Source organism: Neocloeon triangulifer, unplaced genomic scaffold, assembly GCF_031216515.1.
Source record: "Neocloeon triangulifer isolate White Clay Creek 2 clone unplaced genomic scaffold, ASM3121651v1 ptg000009l, whole genome shotgun sequence".
Lineage (NCBI taxonomy): Eukaryota > Metazoa > Arthropoda > Insecta > Ephemeroptera > Baetidae > Neocloeon > Neocloeon triangulifer.
Window position 1 is genome coordinate 1355999 of NW_026775551.1, and position 14960 is coordinate 1370958.

At 39.6% G+C, this 14960-nt stretch overlaps 4 protein-coding genes and 2 long non-coding RNA genes across 10 annotated transcripts; 2 read left to right on the forward strand and 4 right to left on the reverse strand.

Moving 5' to 3' along the window:
• Positions 1 to 176: 176 nt before the first annotated feature.
• LOC132195212 (anaphase-promoting complex subunit 11) lies at positions 177 to 2300 on the reverse strand. 3 transcript variants are annotated; one of them, XM_059617053.1, is made up of 5 exons: positions 2192 to 2300; positions 1991 to 2124; positions 1804 to 1923; positions 1382 to 1529; positions 1182 to 1321 (listed from the first exon to the last, which is right to left on the reverse strand). In XM_059617053.1, the coding sequence occupies exons 2-4, from the start codon at positions 2007 to 2009 to the stop codon at positions 1414 to 1416; spliced, it is 255 nt and encodes an 84-aa protein (XP_059473036.1). In that variant the 5' UTR covers positions 2010 to 2124; positions 2192 to 2300; the 3' UTR covers positions 1182 to 1321; positions 1382 to 1413. The 3 variants fall into 3 exon arrangements, with proteins under 3 accessions (XP_059473035.1, XP_059473036.1, XP_059473037.1); XM_059617054.1 differs by having other exon boundaries at positions 1991 to 2107; positions 2192 to 2290; XM_059617052.1 differs by lacking the exons at positions 1804 to 1923; positions 1991 to 2124; positions 2192 to 2300 and adding an exon at positions 177 to 701 and having other exon boundaries at positions 959 to 1321; positions 1382 to 1517.
• Positions 2301 to 2455: 155 nt separating this feature from the next.
• On the reverse strand, positions 2456 to 3737 carry LOC132195090 (uncharacterized). The gene is made up of 3 exons (XR_009441613.1): positions 3469 to 3737; positions 2961 to 3093; positions 2456 to 2901 (listed from the first exon to the last, which is right to left on the reverse strand). It is a non-coding gene; the product is annotated as an uncharacterized LOC132195090 (long non-coding RNA).
• A 46-nt stretch (positions 3738 to 3783) lies between these two features.
• Positions 3784 to 5855, forward strand: LOC132195088 (26S proteasome non-ATPase regulatory subunit 4). The gene is made up of 9 exons (XM_059616831.1): positions 3784 to 3925; positions 4188 to 4328; positions 4387 to 4498; positions 4564 to 4719; positions 4768 to 4899; positions 4950 to 5036; positions 5089 to 5200; positions 5261 to 5425; positions 5484 to 5855. Exons 1-9 carry the CDS (start codon positions 3900 to 3902, stop codon positions 5696 to 5698), a joined length of 1146 nt encoding a protein of 381 aa, XP_059472814.1. The 5' UTR covers positions 3784 to 3899; the 3' UTR covers positions 5699 to 5855.
• Positions 5856 to 6266: 411 nt separating this feature from the next.
• LOC132195087 (protein bicaudal D) lies at positions 6267 to 10385 on the forward strand. 2 transcript variants are annotated; one of them, XM_059616830.1, is made up of 10 exons: positions 6268 to 6638; positions 6830 to 6970; positions 7030 to 7392; positions 7473 to 7572; positions 7632 to 7984; positions 8042 to 8194; positions 8251 to 8464; positions 8528 to 8749; positions 8804 to 9052; positions 9169 to 10385. In XM_059616830.1, the coding sequence occupies exons 1-10, from the start codon at positions 6444 to 6446 to the stop codon at positions 9459 to 9461; spliced, it is 2283 nt and encodes a 760-aa protein (XP_059472813.1). In that variant the 5' UTR covers positions 6268 to 6443; the 3' UTR covers positions 9462 to 10385. The 2 variants fall into 2 exon arrangements, with proteins under 2 accessions (XP_059472811.1, XP_059472813.1); XM_059616828.1 differs by having other exon boundaries at positions 6267 to 6638; positions 8528 to 9052.
• Positions 10386 to 10820: 435 nt separating this feature from the next.
• LOC132195089 (presenilin-associated rhomboid-like protein, mitochondrial) lies at positions 10821 to 12116 on the reverse strand. Of its 2 annotated transcripts, none has more exons than XM_059616832.1 (2): positions 12008 to 12116; positions 10821 to 11936 (listed from the first exon to the last, which is right to left on the reverse strand). In XM_059616832.1, the coding sequence occupies exon 2, from the start codon at positions 11884 to 11886 to the stop codon at positions 10960 to 10962; it is 927 nt and encodes a 308-aa protein (XP_059472815.1). In that variant the 5' UTR covers positions 11887 to 11936; positions 12008 to 12116; the 3' UTR covers positions 10821 to 10959. The 2 variants fall into 2 exon arrangements, with proteins under 2 accessions (XP_059472815.1, XP_059472816.1); XM_059616833.1 differs by having other exon boundaries at positions 10821 to 11960; positions 12008 to 12082.
• Positions 12117 to 13488: 1372 nt separating this feature from the next.
• LOC132195310 (uncharacterized) lies at positions 13489 to 14909 on the reverse strand. Its single transcript, XR_009441631.1, has 3 exons — positions 14393 to 14909; positions 13928 to 14169; positions 13489 to 13862 (listed from the first exon to the last, which is right to left on the reverse strand). It is a non-coding gene; the product is annotated as an uncharacterized LOC132195310 (long non-coding RNA).
• Between the last annotated feature and the right edge of the window lie 51 nt (positions 14910 to 14960).

Consider the following 14960-nt stretch of genomic DNA (forward strand, 5'->3'; position numbering starts at 1 on the left):
AGAAGATATATCCATATAAAAATATGTTACGACGTTGCTTGTATATTTCTTTAGCTGTATTATTTTTTATTTTATAGCTAGTGAAAAATTTTTAAGCGTAATTAGAAAACTTTTTCTTTGGTTATTTATCGAAGTGAGGTGTTTCATTTTGTCTCTCAATGAAATGCAATTTTGAAGGGAATGATTAAGAGTCTTTTATTTGACCAAGCTTTATTAACATACCATCATAATTAATTTTTACAATTTTCCATTATCCAGAGTATTTTATATTTTAAATTACTAGTATGGCAAGGACAAGAATAAAATTTTCAATTTCATTCCAAGGATAAATTTTCAATGTTGCAGCGTTGCTTTTACAAATTCTGTTTACACACCCGCATCATTCATTAACTTGTCTCTCAAATTTAAAACCCGATTCAGTGTGGGCCGCTGCGAGTTCACACATTCCCAAACTCAACACTCGACTCTGAGGAGCTGCTCGAGAGTATGTATTGCTCAGGTACGGCAGGAAGGACAGCTGCTCCTGGCAAACGGAGGCCCGCAGTGGGCGCCAGGCGGAACATCTCGTCATTTTCATCAGCCGAGGGCGGAGACAGCGTAGCCTCATCCTGTTCCTGCAGCATCGCTCGGAACTCCTGAATGTTTTCATTGAGCGCCCACAGCTGTGAGAGAAGGGAGAGATCCAATTGCCTTAGACCAACCTAAATCAAATTAAATGATTAAATAATTTTTTAATATCACAAAATCTTTATTTGTACAATATTAAAAAAATATTTGAACAGAAAATTTATGAAATAATATTTTACTGAATACTTGGATCCACTGTTATTTGAATAATAAAGCCCAAGAAATTTCAAAGCTGAAATATAAAATATTTTAGAAATCTAAACTTTTATTGAATCATATTCAGTTTGGTTTTGAGAAAATTTTCAATAAATCAAAATTAACGAAGACAAACCATTTCCTGTCTGAGAACAGCCAATTGAGCATCAAGAGATGACGACGTCCTGACTGACGAAATTGGCAGACGGGACGAGGAGCTCTGGTGTTGCAAACTGACAGGCGGAGGCGGCACCGGCGGTGCATGCCTCTTGGTGGAAGGGCGTGGCGGAGGCGGATTTCGAGGTGGGGCTGGCGGCGGGTTCCTCGGGGGAGGCGTTGGTCTCTGGCGAGTCGGTTGCTGCTGCAACTGCTGCTGTTTGAGCATCTCCTCCTGCAGAAGGGCCAGGTTGTCCTTGTCGAAGGCACCGCTGAGGCTTTTTGGCAAAGGGGGCAAGGTGAACGGCATCGAAGGTGGAGACGACATTTTACATAAGTTATCCTGCCAAAATAATCATTTTAAAATCAAACCATTTTTCCAACGTCCATTTCGGTTCATTACCTTAAATTTACAATTTGTGAGGTACAAGCGTTTTATTCTTTGAACTTCCACTCCTGGCGGCACATGGGACAAAGACTGTGAACTTGGTTTGAGTTGAGCCACTTCATAATGCAGTGAATGTGGAAACAATGGGAGCACTGGCCCCACACTGAAAAGAGAAAAGAAAAAATTACGATAAAAGTTGTGCAGTCAACCAAAAAAACACAATATACTTTTTGAAGTTGATTTTTTTGTTCTCAAATAATAAAAATATATTAATCCGGATTTAAAAGTTGCGTTACTGTTTGATAAAATATATTTAAAAAATAAAAACATCAACAAAGAGATGACCCAAAAACTGGGGAGACTATTATTATTGTATTGAATTCAGATTAAAACGTTTGATATTTTCATATTTCGTTTAACAAAAAAACTGAAATTACCAAGAGGACAATCATCGCCGGGCAATTTGCACTCAGGACAGCAACCATCGAAGGGCATGCGACAAATGCCGCAATTCTCGTCGTTTGCCACCCAACGCCAAGTTGCGACTCCGGCCCAACCTGCGAGCAAATTTTTGTAGTTTGCAAAGGCGTCATGTATTATGCTAATAGCAGAGTATACACTCACACTTGATGGTCACTTTCATTTCTCCGTCATTAGGCGTCGAAACATTAAATAAATCAAACGAGACGGCCGCGGGGCGACGGAGAAAGTGATTTTGCGAAAGGTGCGCACGCCCTGGACCTGAAAACAAACGGCACCTGCTCGAAAAATTATTAATGTTTGTCTTCAGAAAATGACTTGTGAGGAATAATGTGTTACGGGTACCTCTAATATTGACGAAGTCTCGCAACGGAAATAATAAAATGTAGAGAATCGGCTTTCGAGCTGTCAGAAGAAGTGCAAAACAAACACCTCCGTGACACGCCCCTGTCCCCTTTTGAGGGAGTTTTGGCGCGAGAGGTTTAAATGTTTTTGCAATAAGGAGATGTGTGTGGTGTCATATTAATTTAAAAAATTCCAAACTCTTTCAATCCCATAAATATTCAATATTCAGAGTATTTATTGATAATATTAAATATTTTTAATTATAAATTTGGGTACAAAGAATATATCATTTTATTACAATATTATTTTAATTCTTTTTACAGCTTTTTAATTTTTCCATTTTTTTACACACAATTTTTACGTATAAAGTTAAATTATAATTTCCATTTTTGGTATTGATTATTCGTTGCAGTCACTCCCAAGATCGGCAAGGTCAATTTGCTGGACTCTTTTCAGCCGTGTCAAAGCTGTCCCTCTTTTCTCTCGTAGGTGAATCACAAAACCAGTAGTTGAAACGCCGATTATTAAAATAGCGATAATAATAACGCACACTATCACAGTTTTATAGGAATTGTCATCTTCAAACCAATCAGAGTTTGAGTCAAAACAGTAATAAAACACGACAGCTGCTATTTTCATCAGCAACAGCATCAGCAATAGTCCTGCTGTAATTGCGCCTCTGATTTTTACTGCAAATTTACGTTTGATTCCTAGAAAAAATTTTAAGTTTTAAGACAAAAGTTAGAAGAAAATAATGTTATCATATTACGCTTTTCGTGCATATCATGATCACTTTGATCATCCATATTGCAGAGATGTGTGATCAAATACGGGATGAGGATTCGATTTGTATCTGGTTTAGTCTGATTTGTGTTGCTCAAAAGAAGCAAATATTACACCACCTGAAAGAAAATCAATATTAATTTTTAAAGAATCCTTATATTGTCTAATTCTTAGGCTGTAGCACTGCAGCAGATGATTATTAATAATAATTAATGTAATAAATAACAACTTCATAAACAAAAAATTGCAAAAAATAAAAATAAATGATTTGTAGGTTATTTACCGATCAAAAAGGGTGTGTATTGATTGACGCTTTACAGAGGACATGTTAAAACAGTTAAAACAAGAAAAATTAAAAGACAGTATTATGCCAGTTTAAAATAGACTAATGCACTTGCAGATCGAGGGATTTGAATGTTTTATACGTTTTATAAGACAAAAATTCGTAATATATATAACCTTGTAATAAAAATGACAAATTAGTAAAACCTTACGCTGCAAAAGGTGGCGCATTATCTTGTCCGCTCAATCAAACATAATTTGTGAGAAGACAGAAGAAAATCGATTGCATTGTTTTTCTTCTTCATATGAATTGCTTCTACTGAGGATGAATAAGTTGAATTCCTTCTCTGTTCATAAACCGATGGTATTTACCGTTCGTTTTATTTTACTTCTTATCTTATCACGTTTATGCGCGGTGTACTTGCACTTGCCTCGAAGTAAATCTGTGAGTAAAAAGGTAAACAACCACCATCTGATCTGTGACCTTGAAATAGATAAGAATGAGGGGTTTCTACTGGTTGATTAGAAAAGTGGAAATAGCCAGAGGGGTGGCAGGCGGCGGCAACAATGTGGAAACGTCGCGGTCAAAATTTTCAAATCCCGGCCTTGCGCATGCGCACTCCGGTGTAACAACAGATCCAAGATGGTGCTGGAAAGTACTATGATCTGGTAAGTCTGACCGAATTTCCCAAAATTTGGCGTTTTATCGAAATATTTTTGAAAAACCGAGTGCAATCTAGAAGACCGAAAGTATTCTGCATCTGAAAAAGTCAAATGTTTCGTTGTAGAAATTACAATCGTGTCAGAAATCGTACATTTAAATTTGACGGGTCAATGACTCAACAGCTTTCCAAAGGAAGATGAAAACAAATCTTAAAAAATATTATTCTGAAGTGTTTTAAACCGAACTCAATGTATTTTTTGCTTTCAGCGTCGACAACAGCGATTATATGAGAAATGGAGACTTTTTGCCAACACGAATGCAAGCTCAGCAAGACGCCGTCAGCATGGTCTGCCATTCGAAAACGAGATCCAACCCTGAGAACAACGTTGGACTGCTCACCATGGCTAAGTGCGTAAATTTGTATTATTGCTCTAACGAAATTCCTTATTAAATTCTGGTACTGCAGTGTTGAGGTCCTTGCAACTCTAACCACGGATGTTGGCCGCATCATGTCAAAACTGCATCAAGTTCAGCCGAACGGATACATTAGCCTTTTAACTGGAATTCGCATTGCCCACGTAATAAATTAATTAAAGAGAGATATTTATATGCTTAGCACTTATTTGCCTATTTTGGATTCCAGTTGGCACTCAAGCATCGCCAGGGCAAAAACCACAAAATGCGTATCGTTGCTTTTGTCGGCAGCCCTGTTGAGATGGAGGAAAAGGAACTGGTCAAGCTGGCCAAGAGACTAAAGAAAGAGAAGGTCAATGTTGACCTTGTTAGCTTTGGAGAGGAGGCAAGTTTTATAGCTTTTATTTTTTCCAGAGCTAATTTTTTTTATCAGGTGACTAATAATGATGTCCTCACTTCGTTCGTTAACACTCTGAACGGAAAGGAAGGAACTGGCAGCCACTTGGTCACTGTCCCACCAGGCCCACATCTTTCGGATGCTCTTCTGTCTTCCCCCATAATCCAAGTAATTTTTCCATTATTTCTCGACAAAGATTTTTATAACTTTTTTCAAAGGGAGAGGATGGAACTGGAGGCGCTGGACTTGGAACTTCAGGATTTGAGTTTGGCGTTGATCCCAATGAAGATCCTGAGTTGGCTCTTGTAATATAAATTTCTAAAATTTCTATTTTTATAAACTAAGCATTTAATACAGGCTCTGCGTGTTTCCATGGAAGAGCAACGTCAAAGGATGGAGGATGAAGCTAGACGCACTCAAGCCGAGTCGGCTCAAGCAGCCCCCGCTGCCACTGATGCTAGTGCCGAAGGTCAAATGATTATTAACAAACTTGAATTGTGCATTATAAAGAGATAATTAATAAATTTAGGAGGCGCTGATGATGCTCTGTTGGAACGTGCACTGGCCATGTCCATGGAAGGTGTTGACGAGTCTCGCAGTGCTGCTACTACTGGCTCTGCAATGCCCGACTTTGGGAGCATGACTGAGGAGGAGCAGATTGCTTTTGCCATGCGCATGTCCATGCAAGATGCCCGTGAGTCTTAATTAAAAATGAGTGAAATTCGGAATTGAAATTGAATTTTTTTGTGCAGAGGAAACGCCAATGGAAGTGGACGAGGGCACTGGAGGGGCAGCAGGTGGCGCGTCGGAAGATTACGCAGAGGTGATGAATGACCCTGAGTTTTTGCAAAGTGTCTTGGAAAACCTGCCTGGCGTGGACCCTCAGAGCGAGGCTGTGCGCCAGGCTGTCGACAATGTTGCCAAGGAAAAGAAAAAGCCTGCAGACAAAGATCAGTCCAAGAAGTAAACTTGCATTTATCTCACACAATTGAAATCCGATAGATATGAATGCTTGCAATATTCTTATTAAATAATTTCTCTGATCCTCTGCTGTGCAAGTGAATTCCACATTACGTGTTTATTTGAATTGTAATAAAATAATATTGCTTTAAAAAACCATTTTGATTTTACTTGAAGTTTTTGCAACATGACATATATAATTTTCAACTTAAATGTATTCTTTTGCGGTTTTATTGTTAGCAAATTTATCAGGAAAGTCATTGAACCGGGATATAATTAGAAATTTAGTCTTTGTGTGATTCACGGTATTTTGCTTTGCTCCATGTATGTAATAATAATTATTAGTGCGTGTCCTCAACTTTCAAATAAAAATATTCGCTCCCGCCAAATTCTGCACAGTTTTCAATGTACGCAAATTTATTAATAGGTACGAAAAGTTTGATGCAAACTGATACATTTTAAAACTAAAATTTTTATTCCTTGAAATGTGTTTTTAAGTTTTCAAATAAAAGAGTTTTATTTGAATTCGCAGCTGAAAAAGTCTTGATTTGACTCCAATGTTGAAGGGTGGACAATTAACTTCCGGGTTATGTCATTTCTCAGCTGGAAGTTGGCGACAGCAACTCAGGGTTAATAGAAAATAACCCTTTTTCCTCCTATCATGACACGTCCGTAATTTTTAAAGCTGTTTTCATTAAAATGTTAATTGTTGGAGATGTTATGAATCTGCATTGAATCGGATCGGAAGAGAAATGGCGACGTTAGACGAGTTGAAACTCGAAGTGGAGCGGCTGACCCGTGAACTGGACCAGGCGGTCAGCGAGAAGATCCAGTCGGCCCAGTATGGACTTGTTCTGCTCGAAGAAAAACAGGCCCTCGAACAGAAGGTCGAAGAGCTGGACAACATGTACGAAAACACCAGGAGTGAGCTCGAGATCACGCAAGAGGTTTGTCAAAAGCAATTTTACAAAGTGGCAAATGCACGCTCTGAAATGGTTTGTGACGATGAAAAAACTTTCGAAACTCAATATATTCAGAAGTTTGTGCGATTTTGACGCTTTAAATTTAAATTTTAAACATTAACATTATCCAATTTAAACTTCCATGAAATTAATAATTTCCTATTGTGATTTTACAGGCGCTCACAAAATTTCAAACCACCCACAAGGTCACAACCATGACTGGAATTGAACAGGAAGAATCACTTTTGAGTGAATCGGCTATGATGGAAAACTCTCTGAATTCGCAGATCCTCGACCTTGAAAATGAAACCAAATTCGTATGTTATAAAAAAATGCCACTTTTTTTTAAATAAACTAATTTAATTTTAATTCACAGATTCGAGCAGAACTTGAAAGGGTGAAAGCCGAGAAAGAGAGAATGATCAGCGAAAACAACAACTTGATTAAGAGCCAGGAAGAAAAAGAATGCGAACGGAAACAGCTGAGGTGTGAGCTTCGAGAAATCAAAAGCAGAGAAACAAGCCTGTTGACAGAGTATTCGGAACTGGAAGAAGAGAACATAACGCTGCAAAAACAAGTCTCTGCCCTGAAATCAAACCAGGTTGAGTTCGAAGGTGTCAAGCACGAGGCTCGACGTTTGGGAGAAGATGTGGATTTGCTCCATCAGCAGGTTAATGAACTGAGCTGCCTGAAAAAGATAGCAGAAAAGCAATTGGAAGAAGCTTTAAACAGCTTGCAGGTATTTACCATTTAATTGCATAAGATCAATAATACTAATAATAATAATGTCAACCCATTTTTAAAATAAATCATTTCCAGGCTGAGAGAGAAGCAAAGTATGCCTTGAAGAAAGAACTGGACCAGAGAATGAATAGCCAATCAATGTACAACCTGAGCAATCTTGCTCTTAGCATCAGAGGTTTTTAAAATTATTTTAACTAATTATATGAATTCTATTTAAAAATCCTATTCCTTCAGGTCTTGCAGAAGGTTCGGGTCTGGGAAGTGACGGAGAAGAGGATGAATTGCCTGAGTTGAGACGCATAGAGGCCGATTTGCAGTCGGACGAAAACGCTCCCAAGAACAAAGACAACAAGCAGGTCGACCTGTTCAGTGAAATCCACTTGAATGAGTTGCAGCGATTGGAAAAGGCTGTTGAGCAGGCAGAGACCGACAAACAACTTCTGACTCAGAGCTTGCGAGATGCTCAAGGGCAATCCGAAAAAAGTCAGGCCGAGTTACAAGGCTTGAGCGCTCGTATTGCCACCCTGAGTGCCCACGTCGAAAGCCTCCTCTCCCTCAAGAAACGTCTTTTACCTGATGGAGTTCCAGTAATTGTTTGTTTTCTTAAATAACATCATTTTATATGTTCAAATATTTACTTCCAGCCTTCTGATGTTGTTGCTCTGAAAGACTGGTGTGCATTGTCAAGTCAAGAAATCCAAGAGTTGCAGAAACAGCTGGCTGATCTGGAATCTGGTCTCAACTTCTCGGAGACTGCCCAACAACTCAGAGAGGACATTGCTAACCTGAAGGGAAAGGTTTGTTTGATCTAAATTATCCTTCATTTACAAAAATTACATGATTTTGTATGCAGCTTTTGGACGCCGAGCAGAGAGCAAGAGGAATGTCTGCAGACTCAGTCGTTCTGGCCGAACTTACGGCTGAGGCGAGCAAGGCCTTCGACGCAGCTCAAACTGGCCTGAGCACCACCTGTGATGAACTAGCCACCCTCTACCACCACGTGTGTACTGTGAATGGAGAAACTCCGTCCAGAGTCATGCTGGATCACGAGAAGCACTTGAATGAAGGTATGTTTATTTGAAGAAAAAATAAATAAATTTCCGTCTGTTTAATCATTGATTTTATGATAGATGGCAAAATAAAAGCTGAAGAGACGGAAAACAAAATCAGTTGCCGACTTGACGAAATTAGGTCCAAACTCCAAGCTGGAGGCAACACTGCTGGTCTGGAGGGTCTGTGTGAAGCAGCAAACTTAGCACGCAGTGTCGAAACTGCGCTTGACCAAGTTAGACACTTGAGCAAGGCAGTTTACCACACTTTGGAACAAGGAAAGGGATCGCGCACAGAAGAAGGTACTTTTTTTGAAAGTTCAGAATTCGAAAATGTTGAATCTGCTTTTTTTCTAGTCTCGAGAGACTCTGCGGAAGCCGATGATCTCAGCGAACAGGTCATCAAACTGAAGGCTCTTCTTTCGACCAAGAGAGAACAAATTGCCACTCTAAGAACGGTCATTAAATCCAACAAAAACACCGCTGAGGTTGCCTTAACCAACCTGAAGTCCAAGTATGAGACAGAGAAGGCTATTGTCAACGAGACCATGACCAAGTTGCGCAATGAACTCCGAGTGCTCAAGGAGGATGCAGCAACTTTCTCAAGTAAGAAATGATTTGAAATTTAATTGATACAACTCCCTGATGATAATTAACAAAATATGAACTAAAAGTTTTAAATAACAGCCTATGTAGATTTTATTATAAATTGTCTTTTACAGGCCTGAGAGCCATGTTTGCTGCTCGCTGCGAGGAATATGTAACTCAAGTGGACGAGCTGCAGAGACAACTGGCAGCCGCCGAAGATGAGAAGAAAACGCTGAACCAGCTGCTGCGTCTGGCCGTGCAACAGAAACTGGGATTGACGCAACGGTTGGAGGAGCTGGAGGTGGACCGCGAGATGCGAAACGCGCGCGGCCGCCATGTGCAGGCGCAGAGGGGCGCGCCAGGTCCAGGTCGGGTCGGAAACCGACCCACTCGTCCTCATCGTAGTGGTGCTGGTGATTTCTTTTAGCCCTTCCTGTAAGAAATACACAACTAACTTCCTTCCTTGAAGCTACGCAACATAGAAATCTCTCAGAACCAGTCGCCCTAGTCGTCGAGGGTGAGCTAGATTCTGAATTAATGTCCAAGTAAATTGTACCGTCCCTGTTTTTGGTGGTGGCGAGTTGGTTTTTTTACGGTTATATATACATACACATAACAATCGCATTTTTATTGTACTGGGGGTTGATTCGATCGGTCAGTGACCAATACCACTGACTTGGAACGCCATTGCAAGAAGATCGTCATAGTGTGATAAATGTTCTAATTTATTGGCAACTATGCATAAATAATTACCACTGGAAGGTGTGACAAAAAGACGCGGAACATGAGGAATAGTTTTATATTTTCTACGCACCTTTTCTTTTTAATGAAAAGGTCTAGAGATGATTTGCTCTCCGGATAAACATATTCTTGTAGGTCACAAAGAGGCCACAATCTGCTATTCTTCACTGAGGATTTTTCTCTCCTGTTTTCTGTTGATTTTGAAGTTTAAATATTTTTCTTTTTTTAATAATATCTGGGATATCTATATTCCGACCAAAGTAAAGCTTATAAGACTATTCTTATTTGTTGAAGAAATGTTTATTGGGTGCATTGCTTTTGGGCTTTTCCATGAATTGTGATAAAAAAAAAACTATGTACTACAAATCGAAAGAACTCCATGCCAAGTGCATCTCTTTTTGCTCTTTATTAATTTCCTTTGCTGACAATATATTCTTCCATTGGTAGATCTTAGTCAAACAATATCACCGAGTCGCATATCTCTAGTGGCTCCTTATTTCAACTTTACTATACTTACTAGTCTGAGTGAATTCGTTGACAGTCTTTGACAATTTTTTGAACTAGCTGAGTTGAGCAAAATACTAAAAAAAAAAACAATATTTAGTAGATTTGAATCAATTTGAATTATTATTGCCTGTGAAAATGAGGGGATATTAAGATAAAAACTTAGTTAATTCGTACTTTAAAAGAAAGAATTAAGTGGTTTTTCTTTTACAAATGAAACTAATGCAACTCAATTATCCACCAAGGTTACACCTAGTAATAGTTAATCAAAGCAATGTTACGTCTATTTGTTGCTTTCTAATTAATTGCATTAAACATGATTATGGTAGCTGTGTAGTTGGACTGGTTGTAAGGTTATTAAAATATTGAATTATGATAATTGTACCATGCACTCTTTTTCTTTAATTTATTAAAAATGTATTTAAATAATATTACTTATCATGTTAATGATCAGTGCACCTAACGCATTATATGAGCTAGCCTTTTTACCTGAAATATTTTTTAATGTTCATGAGGTAATAATTAAAAGAATCTGTTGAAAATAATTAAAACAGTGACTTTTATTTTAATTTTTAATTTATTGTCACTTCATTCTTTCAAAACCAACAATAATAACAGCGAGAATTGACGGAGAAAATAAATATAACACAAGTTGAACTTTTTTTGCTTTCAAAAATTCTTCACTTTGAGGGCACCCCACGTTGGTTGTGCCACCACGTGACTAGAACCTCTCTTTTCATCCACAAACCTTGTCCGTACATAGCCCAGAAAATGCCAAAGAGGGCACCGCCGAGGTGGGCCGCGTGGTCGAAGAAGCGCCACCGGAGCACCATGCCCACCGAGTCCATCAGGAGCAAACACTTGATGGCCATTTCTCCTGTGAAGTTGAACTGTGGCAGGAAGATAATGGACAGTCGAATGTCAGGGTGCGCTGTGCAGACATAGCCAAGGATGGCCATGATGGCACCAGAGGCTCCCAAAGACCTGCCAGGGAACTTTGTTGAAACTTTGTAAAGGTGACTGACCAAAGAGGACACAACCCCTGAGGTCAGGTAGAGTCCCAGGAACTGCTCCTTGCCCAGTGAAGCGACCGCCCCTGAGCAGAAGCTGTGCAGGACAAACATGTTAGTCGCCAGGTGGAAGGCAGATTGGTGGCTGAAGGTGGAGAGCAGCATTGGCCAGCAAACGGCTCTTTGGGCAGGGTCGGCGCTGAAGAAGCGGTACATGAAGGGCTGCAGTCGAGGAAGTTGCCAGGCGCAGAAAATGGCAACGTTGCATGCGAGAATGGGCACGAAAATCCTCTGCCCTTCGGTCAGGTTGTTCCACCAGCCGTTGACGTGCTGTCTGAAGGTGCCTGTCTTCCTGACCCTTGGCTGCAGAAGAGTTGAGAAGTCTTGTCGTTGGATCACCTTGGACCTGAGGCCTTCGTACTGCCACAGGCTGGCGCCGACGAAACACGTTGAGCCCACCACGCCGGTGAACAACACGGGCTTGAGAATGTTCCTCGAAGGGTTCTCACTGCTCGGCGCAACTTTGCCCATTCGGAAAAAGCGCAGGTGTCCTCCGCAGGGAGGCCGAAACAGGCGCCGCTGCGCCAAACTCAGCATTTTGCAACGCACTCTTCACTCCGTTAGCAAATATCGACTCGGTAGGTCGTCTGGAATAATTCATAAGATCAGTTCTATAGAAATATTAAATGATTGCATCACTATTTAATCAAATACTTACCAAAACTGACCAAAACATTAAAAAAATGCTAGACCAAACAGGGATGGCAATCATAACATTGTGGATTGTGCTGCGGAGACGCCCCTCTTTTGGCAAGTGACCAATGAAATGCAATGTTGAGTCTCACGCACCAATCACGTGCTGGGATTTGAATCTAAGTGGCGGCAACAGGCAACATGACAAGAATTTTGCTGCATAGACATTTTGTAAAAATAAAATTATGTATTTATTTAATTTTGAATGTATAAATGATGTATCCCGTTATGGGCAGCAATTGTTTATTGGATCAATAAACACAATTTGCAACTATTTATCTTGTCATAGCATCACAGCATCTAACGAAATCTGCACCTATCAAGGAAATTACGTAATAAGTACGTTGATTATTATCTGCAGCCGTGTTAAAAGGAGCGGGAGTATTTTCTCTAGGGCAAGAGTGTTGTTGTTTTTTATTTGTCTTTTGGTTGGCCAGGTTTACATTATTCTGGCTGTTTTTGTTATTATTATTATCGATTATTATTATTATATTTTTTTTAATCTAACTTGCCAAAGACATGAATGCTCAGGAAAGAATTTAAATGCAAGAGAATTTTAAAAACATTGTTGTTATAACAAGTAGATGTACTTGTAATTGTTGCAAGATATATTTGTGAACTGTAACACAACAATAACAATTAAAATATAATATAATTTAGCTAGAGGGCGCGTTAACAATTTTTGATAATTCAAAAAAAGAAAATTTAAATTCTCTTCCGACGGCCGAAGTTTTATGTAAGTATTTTCTATGTCTAATTATTTGAAAATTAATTCGCGAATGAGAATTCTCATGCCCCGACTCTCTCCTGCAGTGGAGAATCGTTGCACAGGGTCTCTTGCATGAGAATCTTTGTAAGAATTTTGCTACAGAATCTTTGCAAGAATTTTTGCTTGATGAAGTACGTTGCACAAATTGATTCTGAGCAAGAATTCTTGCAAGGATTTTCAAACAAGAGTTCCTGTACAACGATATTCTTCACCGCATGAGTGAATCGATACAAGAGAATTATCAATCGAGAACTCGTATTTTATTCTGCATTTTTCATTTACCCTTTTTTTTATAGCAAGCCAAGAAAGTTATGAAGATGGCCCTGGAAATCGAAAAGGTGCCGGCCGAGGACTCACCCCTGAATCACGCGGATTTGGAGCAAGATATCAAAGGGCTGCCGGCTGGAGCCTCCAGTGCCAGATCATTGCCTAGTCTGGCGGAGCTGCCTCTTAAAAGCAAGCTGAAAAGGGCTCAATCCCTCTTTGCTGCTAACAGGAGGCGGCTTGGCCACCGCCAGACAATGGCCAACATCGCCATCGACTATGGGAGGCACTGGACTCACTGGAGGTAGAGGAAGTGACGCATTTTAAGGAGTTAGCGAAAGAGAAGAAGAAAATGCAAAGGAAGAAATAAAGAAAAATTTCAATCTAAATATTCTGTTATTATTATTATTATATTTTTTTTTTTTTATGAAAAATACACAATAATATTTTAATCTATTTTTTTTTTTCACTGAATTACATAACATCTTCTAATGATCCGCTTCCTAAACAAGAAAATTTACCTCATGAGCTCAAGTTCACCTTCAGGCGGAATGAAGTTGATGGAGTGCTCGGTTTCACACTTGGAAACTTTGACGCACTGATGGAACTGACAGTCATCAAACACAACCACTAGTTTTCCAGACCTGGCCGAATCCTTGCAGGTTGTCACTTCCCTCGCCTTTAGCCTCCATTACAATTTTGTCGAGTTGATTCCGAACTTGCACTCGGGCATGCCAGACAGATCGCATGACAACTTTTTCCGCAACGTGGGCAGACAAGACTTGGTCTATATATAAACAAGAACAGTAAATATTAAAACTCTTTAAAATTCTATTTGTTAAAAAAACTGACCTTGCGGAGACATAAAAGCAGATTGACGATTGACATGCTCAGGGACGTCCAAGAAGCGTTCGTTGCGCCTGTACTAAATTCCCTCTCGTCGCCAACGGTACTGATTTGGCCTGCGCGGTTATCTAAGCTTGCTGATCGCCTCCTTCCTCTGCAACTGTTTGCCCTGCTGGGTGATGAAGTTCTTCGGCACACCAGTGTCGGTGTTCTGTCAATGGTTTTGTGGGCAACCAAAAGTCAGTAATCTGTAAAATTGCAAAGAAAAAATTATCGTCACCAAAAAGACGGTAAATTTATTATTTCAGCAATTGACATTCTTAACCTTTACTTAATTAATGAATACAAATTTTAAGTAAATTGCAAGATTAGTTATGCTTCAAAGACGATAGATTCAAAATGCATTAAATGCAAACAAAAATGTTAAAAATTAGTTATCCAAAAACGATGGATTAGAAGGGATTCACAAACCATCGATCGGCTTGTAGATAAGCAGGAAGTTATTCTTGATATTTTCCTCGGGAAATCGTTCCGAAATACTAACGGGGCGATGTTGTGGTGACCGGCGAGAGCGCACTTGCTGCCTCGCGTGGATGACGTGTTGTTGTGTCCGATGTCGTCCGTTACACCCGAGGGATGAGAACCTCCCGCTGAAATCGTCTCGAAATCCGATGCTTTTACATTTTGAGACCAGCTTTTCCGTCGAAAATATTCGAGTTATCGGCACAGCGCGACAAAGACCAAGTAGTGAATAAGTGCAAGCTCTGGCTCTCTCTCTCATAACTCATTAAAAATTTCATTATTTTTGTTGTTTTTTTGCTCCTAGTGAGGCGATCGGTGCTGCCACTGGAGAATTTTATAGAACCTAATGCAGCGAGCCAAGCGCGGCAAATTTGTCGTTTTGATCTTATTTTGTGGCTGGTGGATTGCAAGATACTTTGCTTTTTAATTATCATTATCACAAAATGACAAATTTATCATAATTATTTTAGCTTAAAGCATGATCTTGCAATACATTTTTGATCCCCCGATTTTCAAA